The 13,291-nt window shown below is 38.4% G+C and overlaps 1 protein-coding gene across 1 annotated transcript in view; it reads left to right on the forward strand.

The window, feature by feature from the left end:
- Nucleotides 1-1,535: 1,535 nt before the first annotated feature.
- The window catches only part of Meox2 (mesenchyme homeobox 2), a 60,053-nt gene continuing 48,297 nt past the window's right edge, over nt 1,536-13,291 (forward strand). The window contains exon 1 of the mRNA XM_021179543.3: nt 1,536-2,313. Coding sequence (XP_021035202.1) covers nt 1,800-2,313 — 514 coding nt within the window. The 5' untranslated portion in view covers nt 1,536-1,799. The remainder of the gene's footprint in view (nt 2,314-13,291) is intronic.

A 13,291-nucleotide genomic window follows, 5' to 3' on the forward strand; every position in this document is an offset into this window, starting at 1 on the left:
GGCAGAGAGAAGGGTTCTGCCTTGGGGACATTCCTCCAAAATTCATCAATACCTTTTCCTAATTTAAACCAGATGTCTAGTTCAGGTTGCTGTACTCATTAATCCATTAGCAATTTCAAAGACTTGGCCATCATCTTCTGGTCACCCAGACAATAAACATATGGCAGTTAACCGTAGTGGCACACTCCAAGTCCTGAACACCATAGGCTACTGCAGACATCTCCCTGGCAGACACTTCACAGATAGAAAGAAACAGGCTTTCCTGCAGCTCACTCTCCCAAGCTTGTTGTGGGTTAAGCACAGGACTTCCAGTAGATTCTGTGGCCACCCAAGCTAACTGCTGTGTCAACCCCAGCCCCTGCTCTCACAAATTCACCGGTGGCAAAGTGTGCAGTTCATTTCCAGGAGCACAGGCTGTAAACCTGGGGGAAATGAACCATGATAGCAGGGTCCACTCTGAGGGAATGTTAAGTTTGCTATCTGCTTAAAACAGAAAGGTGGTGAGGAATACAATGTATGCAGGAAGCATCAGCTCTGTGAGCTAAAGAGAGATTTCATTTCTCAAAGGATGGGAGTGGGCTGTGAATTGGCTCCTGCAGGGTTAAGCTAGCTAGGAAGGGTGAAGCTGGGAGCAAGTTAGACTTGCTCATTTGACATTTTTTCGGGTTATTCTTGCCCCCCCCCCAATTTCCTTGGTGAGCAAATGGTGAGAAAATTGCGCGAACTGGACCGGTAAAGAGAATAAAGAGAAGTAGGGGTGGGAAGAGGGTTAGAAAAAGAAGGAAGGGGGACACCACTTGGAGCAACACTTGTGTGTCGCCAAGGCTCCAGAGCCTACATCCACCTCTGTTTCGCGCACACCCCATTGGATATCTGTCCTTTCTGCACTCAGAGTAGCACTGTGCTATCCTTGGTGTACAGCTCTACAACCTCGGCCCTGGCTCTAGGTTTTCTAACAACCTATTCTCAGATACCTAAAAGAGTATAAACCTAATGTGCCCCTGTACACCGGAACCGTGAGTGGCCTCGGAGTTTGAAAAGCTCAACAGACTAGGCTCTTCTTCTCTTGAACTCTAGTGAGTTCTCTGTGGTCTGCAAGGTCAGGGAGTAGTCAGGGAGCGCCTGCAGGTGACCCCAACCCCCACCCAGAATGAGAGATCTAGGTTCCAAGAGCAGTGAGCTAGTCAGAGACACTGGGTGCTGGCTTAGGGAAGCTGAGTGCCTCTGCGTCTGGCCATGGGAATCTATGGGACAGATTGCGGTGGCCCTGAGCGACTGAGGCTCTGGGCGCACCACTAGCTGTGGTGGAAGCTCCCAGGGCCCGACCGGCGGGCGTTGGGCAGCCGCTCCTGTCCTACCAGCAATGGGAACTGGAAATGAGAGAGCACGGTGGCGCTGACGGAGAGGGAGTTTTGGAGGGAGTTTGCATGTGGTCAGCGCTGGGCTCCTAAGCCAGCCCCCAGCTCACATTACACTCTATTTATAACCTCTCAGAGCCATTTCCCCCTGAAAGCAGTTCTCTGGGACCACCTTCTTTTGGCTTCCACCTCTCCCACACTTGACATCTGAGCAGCTGCGAAGGAAGCTCCTCCAGGTCCTAGTGTTTATACGTGCAGGAGACTGGCCGCTAAGGCTCAGGACTGGGATTAGCCGGCTCTGCTCAAACGCAAACGCGCGCGGCTTTTACTTTTGGAATGAGTGGGGGAAAGTGTTAGGATTTCCAGTGAAAAGTGACAGCGCTTGGTGGACATTCGGACCGTCCGTGAAGTCTTCTGCTTGGAAGCCGAAACTTGCATGCCATGGAACACCCCCTCTTTGGCTGCCTGCGCAGCCCTCACGCCACAGCGCAAGGCTTGCACCCCTTCTCCCAGTCTTCTCTGGCCCTTCATGGAAGATCTGACCACATGTCCTACCCCGAACTTTCCACATCTTCCTCGTCTTGCATAATCGCGGGATACCCCAACGAGGAGGGCATGTTTGCCAGCCAGCATCACAGGGGACACCACCACCACCACCACCATCACCATCACCACCACCAGCAGCAGCAGCACCAGGCTCTGCAAAGCAACTGGCACCTCCCGCAGATGTCCTCCCCGCCAAGCGCGGCCCGGCACAGCCTGTGCCTGCAGCCTGATTCGGGAGGGCCCCCGGAGCTGGGAAGCAGCCCTCCGGTCCTGTGTTCCAACTCATCTAGCCTGGGCTCCAGCACCCCTACCGGGGCCGCGTGCGCACCAGGGGATTATGGCCGTCAAGCGCTGTCACCCGCAGACGTGGAGAAGAGAAGTGGCAGTAAAAGGAAAAGCGACAGCTCAGGTGAGTGCGGGCAAAGCAACCCTGGGGAGTGCACTCTGGGCTAGGAAGATGCGGGGAGGTGTGGGATGTTTCTCATAGAAAGACAAACTGTGAAGCTGCTAGCCTTTCCTCTCTCTGGTGGCCGAATTCATCCATGGAGCGTCCATCCTGTAATTCAGGAGCACGTGTTTCACTGAAGTTAATATATCTATATCCAGCCGTTCAAAGCCCTCCAAGATCGCAAATCAGTTTCCCAGAAGTGGTGAAGAAAGAGCAAGTGACACTGTGCAAAATCAGTTAAGGGAGCGTGGCCGGTCCATCCATTGGTTGGGAGGGGTGTGCTCCTTGGGATGCTGCATCAGCTGGGCATGCATGCCTGCATGCGTGTGTGCCTGCATGCGGTTTTCCTTGACTTTTTCCTTCCAATTCCCAACTCTGAACAGCTCGACTTTTCCTATCCTTAACTGGGTTCCCAAATTATTGCGCAATACCTTGAACTTTAACTGGATTTGACCAAAAAAAAAGAAAAGAAAAGAAAAAAGAAGAGAAAAAGAAAAAGGAAGAAAAGGGAAAAAGAAAGAAAAAGATAAGGAAAAATTAAAGAAAGAAAAAGAAGAGAAACCTAAAACTTCTTTTTATATTTTTGCTTTCAGAGTTCCTTAAATAGTACCTTTCTTAAAATGATATTTAAAAAACAAACAAACAAAAAAACCCCAAATATTCTATTTATTTGGCAAAAAGGAATTATCTAATAATCTAGAAGTGTTTAAAGAATACCTCTGAAAACTGTGAATAAAGAGTATTCTTATAGTAATTACACTCATATCGTGCTAACCTGGTTGGGGGGTGGGGTGGGAAACAAGCAAAAAACCCAAATCAACCAAATCACCAAAACAAAATGTTTGAACTTCGATTGTGGAAAATAAAAGCCTTCATCAATTGAGTAGTGCTTTGAGATGCAGTGGAGAGAGTGGACAGATAACAGTTCTGACAGTGCTGGAAGAAGATGCAGGGAAGGTGTGGGTAACTTGAGCAGTCCTACAAAAGGGGAGCCTCCCAGAAGAATTCAAGGGCCTGGAAGTCCAATAGCCAGTGCATCCTGACAGCACAGAGAAACTAAAAATTTCCAGGAAACACAACAAAGCCTTTAACTATATTCCTCGTTGTAAATGTTCTTTCTTTCTTTCTTTCTTTCTTTCTTTCTTTCTTTCTTTCTTTCTTTCTTTCTTTCTTCCTTCCTTCCTTCCTTCCTTCCTTCCTTCCTTCCTTCTTTCTTTTCTTTCTTTCTTTCCTTTCCCTTCCCTTCCTTCCTTCCTTCCTTTCTTTCTTTCTTTCTTTCTTTCTTTCTTTCTTTCTTTCTTTCTTTCTTTCTTTCCTTCCTTCTTTTTCTTTTCTTTATTGAATCTTCTCTGTAGTTACAAGGCAACCTGGATACAGATTTAGAAAGATGTCACTTAACTAGTACAATGTTTACATATATTTAGTTTTCTGTGCTATGTCTCGAGAGAACATATGATTCTAGGGAATAGTTTGAAGAATTGAAAAATAATAGCATTTTAAACATTTTAGGCAAGGTGTTCTGCAGTGTAGGGCAGTAAGGGCTGTGTATTTTGTAATGTGTTGAAAGATGATAGAAACTTTTCTTGACCTCGGTGTGGGGTGACTCCATCCTTCCCAGCCTCACTGTTGAACTTGTAATTTTTCAGGTCTTGGGTGAACGTTTAATGCTTCATCATGATTAGTTATGTCTAAGAACGTGGTCATCACTGTCATTCTGTTTACTGGTTATCTCTAAATGTATGTGAAATCCTAAGACACCAAAAAGGTTCCTAAGAAGGTATTAGGATGCACTGGGTTTCCCCAGATTGGGCATTTATGAGCAGAAACGCATGGACTGCTTCGGCAGGTTGGTAGCTACTTCAGGGAGGACCAGAAGCTCTGATTCTGTGTTTTCTTTCTACAAAGGGGAAACTGCGCTGCTTCTTAGCTGAACCAATGCCCTAAAGATTATTTGCGCACACGAAGGAATTTTTTTTTTCAGGCACAAGTTATTTTTGGTTGGGGAAACAGGGAGAGTGAGACTAAAAACTGACTTCCTTAGTTTATTTTAACAAAAATGGTTTTAATATTACCTAACACTGGTTTCCATCACCTTTATCGGGGACAAATAAGCACATAGCAAAGAAAGGCTTGTTTTTGTGTTGTGAAACTCATTTAAACACCAAAACAAGCAAAGATAATAAACATTTGTGCCAACTCTGTATTACAAGGACAGGAAATACAATCTTTAGGAAGGCTAATGTTACTGGTGTTGACTTAGAACAAATGTTCCCATTGATAGAATATCAAAGTCAAGCATCAATTTTCTTGGTACACTATTGAAAATAAAATCAATGTCTTCAGGCTCTGAGTTAATAACGGTTCAATCATAGGTATGCTTAACTCCAAGGCATTCTTTCTCCTATTTTAATTTATACAACAAACATTCAATTTAAGGTCAAATCATTTCATAGTATCGTGAAAACATTTTGACTTATGAGACAGCAAATTAACAGAAAATATTTATAATCCTGTTCTGTTATCAATTCGTACTTGGCACAGTTTGGCTATTGTATCCCTTCATAATTAACTAATGTTTAATAAGTTATATTGGACAATCTGAGACTTAGGACTATATTAGATGAAAACTAAATCAGGCATAGTAGCAACAATTTATTTATTTAGGCATTTTATAATCGCTGTATATGTATAGTTGGCTGTATATGTATAGATAGTACTTTAATCTATGGCAATGTTGGAACCAAGTCTCCTACCAGTGCATGTGTGATAACTGAGTTAATTTCTAATAAGTACCAGGAAATAGTGTTAAACAACCAAACCACGTATAAACCTTACATTTTAATCCATAGTAATAATGCAACAATTTCAATATAAAATACCGTCCAGTATTTCTGTTCTGAAAACCTACATGAAAGCAGACTTAAACAAATACAGAAAGCTTACCAGTATAGAAGCAAATGTTTATAGACTTTAGACTTCCATTATAGTTAATTAACAATTAAAAATAGCCAATTTTAAGAGAAACTTACGACATTTTCATAGTATGTGCTAAACAATTTTATAACTTCGAGCCAGCTAGCCTTTCCAGCAATGTTAGTAAAGCCAACATCTGCCACTCCTTCAAAGGGACTCTTAAAGTTACAACTGTGCTTAAAACAATCAGTACGAGCCAGGTGATTCTGAAAAACGTCTATAAATACTGTCAACTTCTTGGCTTCAATTACACAAAGCAATATATTAGTGGGCATGAATTGCTCAGTTTTGTTAAAATAGATGTATTCACTTAATCTAACCAGCTTTTATGTAGTGAATATACACCGTTATGGTATACATATTCTGTAGACATCTTAGATTAATGAAAATAAGCACACATTTTTATTTTAACGGATAAAGTTGTAACTATGCTCATTCCAAAAATGCAATGAATAATTTGGGGATGTGAATTTTGGGGGATTGAGTCATATTATATTTTTGTAAAGTTACAAATATTTATAGCTATTATAACACAATATATTTAGTTTCAAACTGTGTCAGTCTCTGTATGCCTATACGGAATGACAAGTGTTGCATCTAGACCATACTACAAGCTAATCTCTGAATAATGTCAGTTTATATTCCTCGGTATTCCAATCATCATCTTTTCTGAAAATAAACAACCTTGCAATTTATCTGTGTTACTAGATTATAACTTTTGTATTTTCTTTAGCATAAAATGCAATCTTTAGGTTCTCAGTTATCGAGGAGAATTGAGAAAAACTTAAATATTTTTAAACTATAGTATACAAAATGTCACTGTGAAGCTTTCTAGAGTATTAGCTTAATTTTCAATGCGACCATTTTTAAATGGTGATCTGAGTTAAAAAAAAAAAAAACCCAAAAAAACAAATGTAGGTATCACTGCCCTGCATGAGTGGCCTCATTTAACCACTCACAGCCCCAAGATACAGAATTCCTTTTAAATCAAGGTCTTTAAACTTAAAAGTGAGCAAACAGAAATTGCTTGTATTTCCCTGCAGATCTATTTTTGTGGCGATTGTTCCTTTTCAAGAGAAGAACAACCAATGAGAGAAATGGCAGCAAATTCACCTATACTGAACCCTGACATCACCTATGTAAACATTCATATTTTATAGTAATTATTAGTGAAAACCATTATGTGGGTATTCTGGATATAAAGTCCAAAACAGAAAACTAAAAAAATAAAAATAAATATTTATATTTTCCATCTATGTTTAGAAAAGCAGCTCCTCGGACATCATAGTGCTAGAGAATGTAATTTATATTCATGGTGAGACCTAATCATTGCACCAAAAAATTTCAAATGAAAATTACATATGAAGGAATCATTTTTTCTGTTGTATTTTTCATCTGAAAGATGTCAGTTTATGAATGAATAACTGAAGAGGTGTAAGTTTAGATTTTTTCAAATAAAATTATATTACATATAAAATTACACATAAATATAATCTAAATCTAACTTATAATTAGATTTAGGCAATATTTTCCTCTAAATTTAAATATAGAATTTTAGAATTTATAATCATAGCATTGCTGTAAAGGTTTTAAATATCTATGACAAATTAAAGAAGGAGTAGAATATTGATGTATTGGACAAAAATTTATGTGTAAGAATGTCTTAATATTATCTGGTCTAATATTTGTAATTTATGTATCAATCAAATTGTTTAATGTTCACAATTTTAACTTTCTTCACACTCTCTAATTTTTCACATCACCCTTTATAATAACAAATGTTTTTGAAGAGAATTATCCTGTGAGATGAGAGTATTAGCAATAGCCTCATTCCTCGATGATTATAATCATAAAGCCAATAGGATCAATTCTTAATTGGTCAGTTAAATTGCCTTACCTTGGGCACATAGATTTATGGACTGATTCTAATGATTTGAACTTTTTTAAGAAAAAGAAAGAAAGAAAGAAAGAAAGAAAGAAAGAAAGAAAGGAAGGAAGGAAGGAAGGAAGGAAGGAAGGAAGGAAGGAAGGAAGGAAGAAAGGAAGAAAGGAAGGAAAGAGACACAGACCACAATGTGTGTCCTCAAGTTTGTAAGACAAATAAGTAACTTATTTCATATTTAACCTATTCATGTTCTGTCACATTTTTAGAATATTTCAGCCATTGACATAGTTTTGTGGTTAGCACGGATCTGATCATGTTTAAAGTACATTAAGACAGTAGAGAGCGCTGAGGTTTGTCCTGCATTGCCATGCTGTTTTTAAGGATCTGCTTTGAGTAACTACGTTGATCTGAAGCTCTCTAGTAAGGGTGTTACAGCATATAGTTCTGAGCAAAACACATCATTCCTAAGTCACAGTCATCAGTGAGGCCATAGTTATGGAATATTTTACTCTATGACGCAGAATGGTCTCCAATGTTCCAGGCTTTAGTGTGTACCCTGGGTATTACCTGTTTGAAGACAGCATAACTCTAAATCTGGTGTCTTCTTGAAAAGTGCCTCCTGTTTTACTATTAGGCTGAAAGCACAAGGCATTTGTTTGCCAGGTAAGAAACTGTCCTGCACAGTATGTAAACCTCTAAAAACCGTTTCTGCTTCACTATTAGTGTAGCTGTACGTCACATTATGGGTAGAGGGAACCAGGTGGCACAATGAGCATGTGAGAATCAGAGGACAACTTTGTTACGTCTGTTTTCTCCTTCTGCCTACATGTAAGATTAGGCTCAGGTCACAAGCTCATACTACCAGCATCTTTACTCACTGAACCATCTCCGTAGCTAAAGTATGTAAGTCTTGTAAAACCCACCCATAACGGTTCTATTCATCCACACATTCAAAACTCAGGAATTATCTTTAAACTTGAGATATTTTAATGTAAATCACTTGGACAGATGTATAATTAAATTAACAGAAATTATGTGGTGAGCATATACATTTATATTTTATCATATGGGTTAATTATTAATTTTCTTTGACATTCAAAAATTTAAATTTATAATTAAGAGTATTCTATTATTTATAAATTTCCATGCACTATATAGTTATATTTTCCATTTAAATACATTTCTAAATTTGTACATTACTGTCTATAATTTGTGAGCTTTACATTGCCATTTTTTGCATGAGTTCTATATTTTATAGATGTATTGTTTTCTTGTGCCTGTGTGTGAGCAAAAATGACCAGGCAAAATTTATATTTTTATCATACATTTTGACAAAGGATTTGTGAAAGATCTCTAAATAATAATTGCGTTGCTTTCTCTAGTTTAGACATAGTATGTGGTTAACACATTATTTTCAACATATATATTACTGTTTGGTCACTTAAAATTTAGCATTTGCTTCAGTTTTTAAATATTCTAAGATATTTGTATATGATGGTGACAATATTTAAGTCTTTGGAATTTTTACTTTAGTTGAGAAATATGGCACATTTATAAGACTCATAGTTCTACAAAGCTATTTACTGGTTAAAGCTTTAAATTAAAAAGTAGCTTTTACATTTTTCATGATATCAATTGGTTTCAAATACTTTTGAATGCCATAACATTTGCTTTTATAGCTTTAAATGCTATAAATTTGCTATAAAACTCATGTAAGCTGCACTGATTAAAATTATGAGTACAGGATATTTAATTTTTGTGTGGTATTGAGATTGATGGTGTTTACTTTTCATAGATTTTCTTAGTTTGATTGTATTTTTGTAGAAATCACAGTTGTTAAGAAAGTGAGGGCAGGTTCTTGAATTAGGTAAATGTAGTAGCCTCAATTAAAACAAATGTTAGAGTAATGCATTTATACTGAGTCTTATAGATAAGTATGCATATTAATACCAAGACAAAATTCAAAATGAAGTTTCTTGATAAGAGTACATTTGAATGAGAGTTTCTGCATTAAAGGCTGCACTATCTTAAATGTTTCGACTATAAAATAAAACATTAAGCTTGCTGATTGCATAGCTGTTTGGAGACTCCCACAGGCTGGATCTGGTAATCAATGAGACTCACAAAACTCAGAACTGCCAAGTGTCCTGCGGTGTTTGTGGTCTTTTGTTTTTCTGTTTCTCTAGATCATTATTCTCTATACACTTCCAAAAATTTCCATAATACTCCAAGGAGGAAAGAAATCAGAGCAGTCTTACATGACCAAAGACTAGAAAATAATTCAGATGAATCACTCATGGTTTGGAGGAGAGAGACAAACAGGACAGCCCAACTTAAGTTGGTAGGTGCCAGTTGAGTTTTACAAGCCTAGATTTTACCCTTTGAAAACATAGCCTTAAAGCTCTGCCAAAAATGACACCCAAAATACACTTACTGCTACACTGTTGTAGTTACTTTCAAATGCAGGGATAAAATGTATGCAGTGTCTGTAGACTGGCTTCTTAGGCAGTCAAAACTGCACAGGCCATGATGGTGTGATAATTCTTAGCTACCTGGAAACTACCAGCAAGCTAAACAGATGTATTCATAATAAGCTTAAACAAGTGCAATGGATGGGCTCTCTTATCAAATGAATGCAAAGAATATTCCACAAAACATTGATTTTACAAGGTAAGAAATAATTCTCAGGAAAATTTAATTTGTTCCATCCAGTATTCTAGGCACTAAAGGAATAAACTTTGCTGTGATTCTGGTAAAACATCAGTAAGTTGGCAAGTGAGCCTCAGATTGTAAGAACTCTTGGAAACTGCTTTCTGACAGAGTATATTGAAATCAAGTAGTATCTCTCCCTATTTAATATTTTACAAAAGTAAAACAAGCTCTCAGTATGTTTACTGCCTTCAACAATTAAAATCTCCCCAACCATAAGCTGTGTTTACACAAGAGGGTTTTTTTCCTCATTGAAAATATAAACGAGTCTGAATGTATTAAACGCGACAGAATGTAGATGTAAACTTTTGAGACAGAATGAAATGCCAGGAAAGCCAGAGTTCAGGCATCCATGTCTGGAGCCTGCTGCTGCCCACATTTCCAGAATTACCACTTTGTGAACATCTACATCCAAAGTTTAATGTATATATGTACCTATACACACTTTTTCTTCTAGGACAGTTTGGTTTGAGGAAGTGAAGCTTTATCAAAATTATTCTTGAATACATACATGTTTGGCAAGATATAAAGACGTGATAGCACCATTTGTTTCCTATTTGAAGACTTAGCCAGCATACATCATAAGCGGCTTGTCTTAGTTCTTACTCATCATATCAGACAAGGAAAGACATGGCACACTCCTAGCGCAACTAATAGTGAATCTGTCCATAATTTGGTGATGAGTGGTATGTGATGGGGAAAGTAGGGAAGCAAGAGGAAAAGAAGAATCACCAAGGTCGGCCACAATTAGGTGACAAAGACAAATCTGGGGAGCTTTCACTTCAGGCCCAGCACAGCCTCAGGGCAAAGGTGTTCTCTAAAGGCTGGGATTTCAATAGGTCAAGTAACAGCCCATCACCAATCTTTACATCCTCTGGCCTCTCAGTCTTGCTGCCCATCAGCTAGAACTGATAGCTTCTGAGGAAAGAGGGTAGGGAATGTCAATTTTCTTTAAAGAGAAGCCCCTGAGAAGCTACTCATGCTCCAGTAGATGTCCTGGACTCGGAACACATAGAAATACTACCAAGTGGACATAGTTTCAAAGCAAAAGGTCACATAAAGTAAGGGGAAAGTGGTAATGGGCATAGAAGAAAAATTTGAATAGAGAATTAAAAAAAAGATATAATGGTATGTTCAAGCACATTGAACTTGTGGATAAAAAGCCTCAAATCCGTCCTAAAGGAATTTAGGCTATGAGGAAGAATATGGAGAGAAGTCTCAAGGAACACACAGCTAAATCAAAACTCCTGCCGCCTTACTAGGTGTCACTGTGGGCTTGAAATGTAAGTCTGCTGTAACTCATTTCCCTGGAAACTCCCAGCAAATGAACATGCACAAGGCGCCAAGGTCTAGCTCTGTAAATATTACTTATTATTTTATCATTCATTAGAAGTTACTTTGTGGGTATTCGTTCTGTGAACAGCCTGCTTTATGGCATCTATTTTCCTTTATTATCGATATTAGGGTGAGAAGAGTTGCTTGCCTAATTGAATGCTACAGACTGAAAACAATCTGTACCATTTCTAGAATAATTTCAATGGCATCTTCTGAAATACAAGACAGATTTAGCCAGGCTATATACGACATTCTCAGCCTGCAGTCTTTACTGCTTGGGGATCTCCTTACTTCCAGTCTTGAGCATCTGCTGTTTTGTTTGTTTGTTTGTTTTTGTTTTTTTGTTTGTTTTTTTAATTAGGTATTTTCCTCATTTACATTTCCAATGCTATCCCATACCCATCCCCCCACTCCCCTACCCACCCACTCCCCCTTTTTGGCCCTGGCATTTCCCTATACTGAGGCATATAAAGTTTGCAAGTCCAATGGGCCTCTCTTTCCAGTGATGGCTGACTAGGCCATCTTCTGATACATATGCAGCTAGAGACAAGAGCTCCGGGGTACTGGTTAGTTCATATTGTTGTTTCACCTATAGGGTTGCAGTTCCCTTTAGTTCCTTGGGTGCTTTCTCTAGCTCCTCCATTGGGGGCCCTGTGATCCATTCAATAGCTGACTGTGAGCATCCACTTCTGTGTTTGCTAGGCATCTCCTGTTTTTAATAACATTATATACTGCATAAAAAAGAATAAAGTTGTACATAAACAGACATAAACACATATCCAGACACGTGCACATGTACATTCACACATACACATACATGAGTTCATCTTGGACTATTCTTCAGTCAAGAGATAGGGCTCCAATGAACCAGATTCAAATATAGAATGGAACCTCCACTTTCATTTAACTTGGAGGGAAAATTTTCATGCTATCTTCTGTGGTTTATGGCAGGGCTGTAGCTCTTTGTTATTTTAGCTACTTTAGTTAATTGCTAACCAATGAGAAACCTGAAACAGAAAAGGACTCCAGAAATTAAGTAAAAAGGACTCTCACAAACACCCATGAATTTGGGTTGGTGATAGTTTTTTTGTATAAAGAAAATAATACATTTGTCTTCTTGTGTATAGTTCCATCCCTGAATTATAATGCTCAGGTAAAGGCAACACAGGATAGCAACACTTCCTGGAGTTTTAAGTTCTGAACATGAGATTCATTCACTTTATTTAGTTTATTTTCATGCATGGAACCCGCTTTTCAATTCGGAAAGTTAAGAAATGCTCTAAAAAACACTTTATGTTTATATAAATGATGGTCTTCAGCACTTGGTTTTGAATAATTACCAGTATTAAATCTGCATATCTCAAAATGCGTTATTAGGACCCTCAATAAAGATTCAGTTTCTTTAAAACTTGTTGAATTCACAACAGAACAATCCCTGTAATGCGATGTTCTCAAACAAGTGTCTGCTCCTTGGCTTACTGCAGACCATGTAAGGAGAAAGAAAAATTGCTACATGTCCATTGACTGATGACTTAGCAATATCGGGAAAGAACTAATTGCAATGTACAGTTCATTAACTCTGATTCCAAGGTGGATTGATTTCTCAGTTTACTTGGTGCATCATAAACTCTAATTGTTCAATAGATCACCAGACTCTGGACTGGATACTCAGAGGGAGTGAAGACATTAGACAGCTTTGCAAGGGCTTCTCTTAGGTTATGGGAGGTACCCAGTAAAGTTAAATAGGTTTTGTCTTTTCAGCCTAGTAATGGATAGCTGATTTCTAGAGTCCAATTATAGACTTAGGCCCTTACAAGGAAAATCTCAGCCTGTAGTTTCAAACCTAAAGGTCTTAGTCCTCTGGCAAAAATATGATTATTAGTAAACAAAATGTAATTAGCAAAGTGCTTTACTTAGGTGTAAATAGATGTTTCTCTAAATTATATGATTGTCTTGGCTACTTTTCATTCTCCTTTTATGAGTATGGACACTGGTAAACTGCCTTAGCTTGATTTTATAGTAATATTTCTCCTCACA

The sequence above is a fragment of the Mus caroli genome, unplaced genomic scaffold (genome assembly GCF_978045245.1).
Source record: "Mus caroli unplaced genomic scaffold, Mus_caroli_1 scaffold_14, whole genome shotgun sequence".
Lineage (NCBI taxonomy): Eukaryota > Metazoa > Chordata > Mammalia > Rodentia > Muridae > Mus > Mus caroli.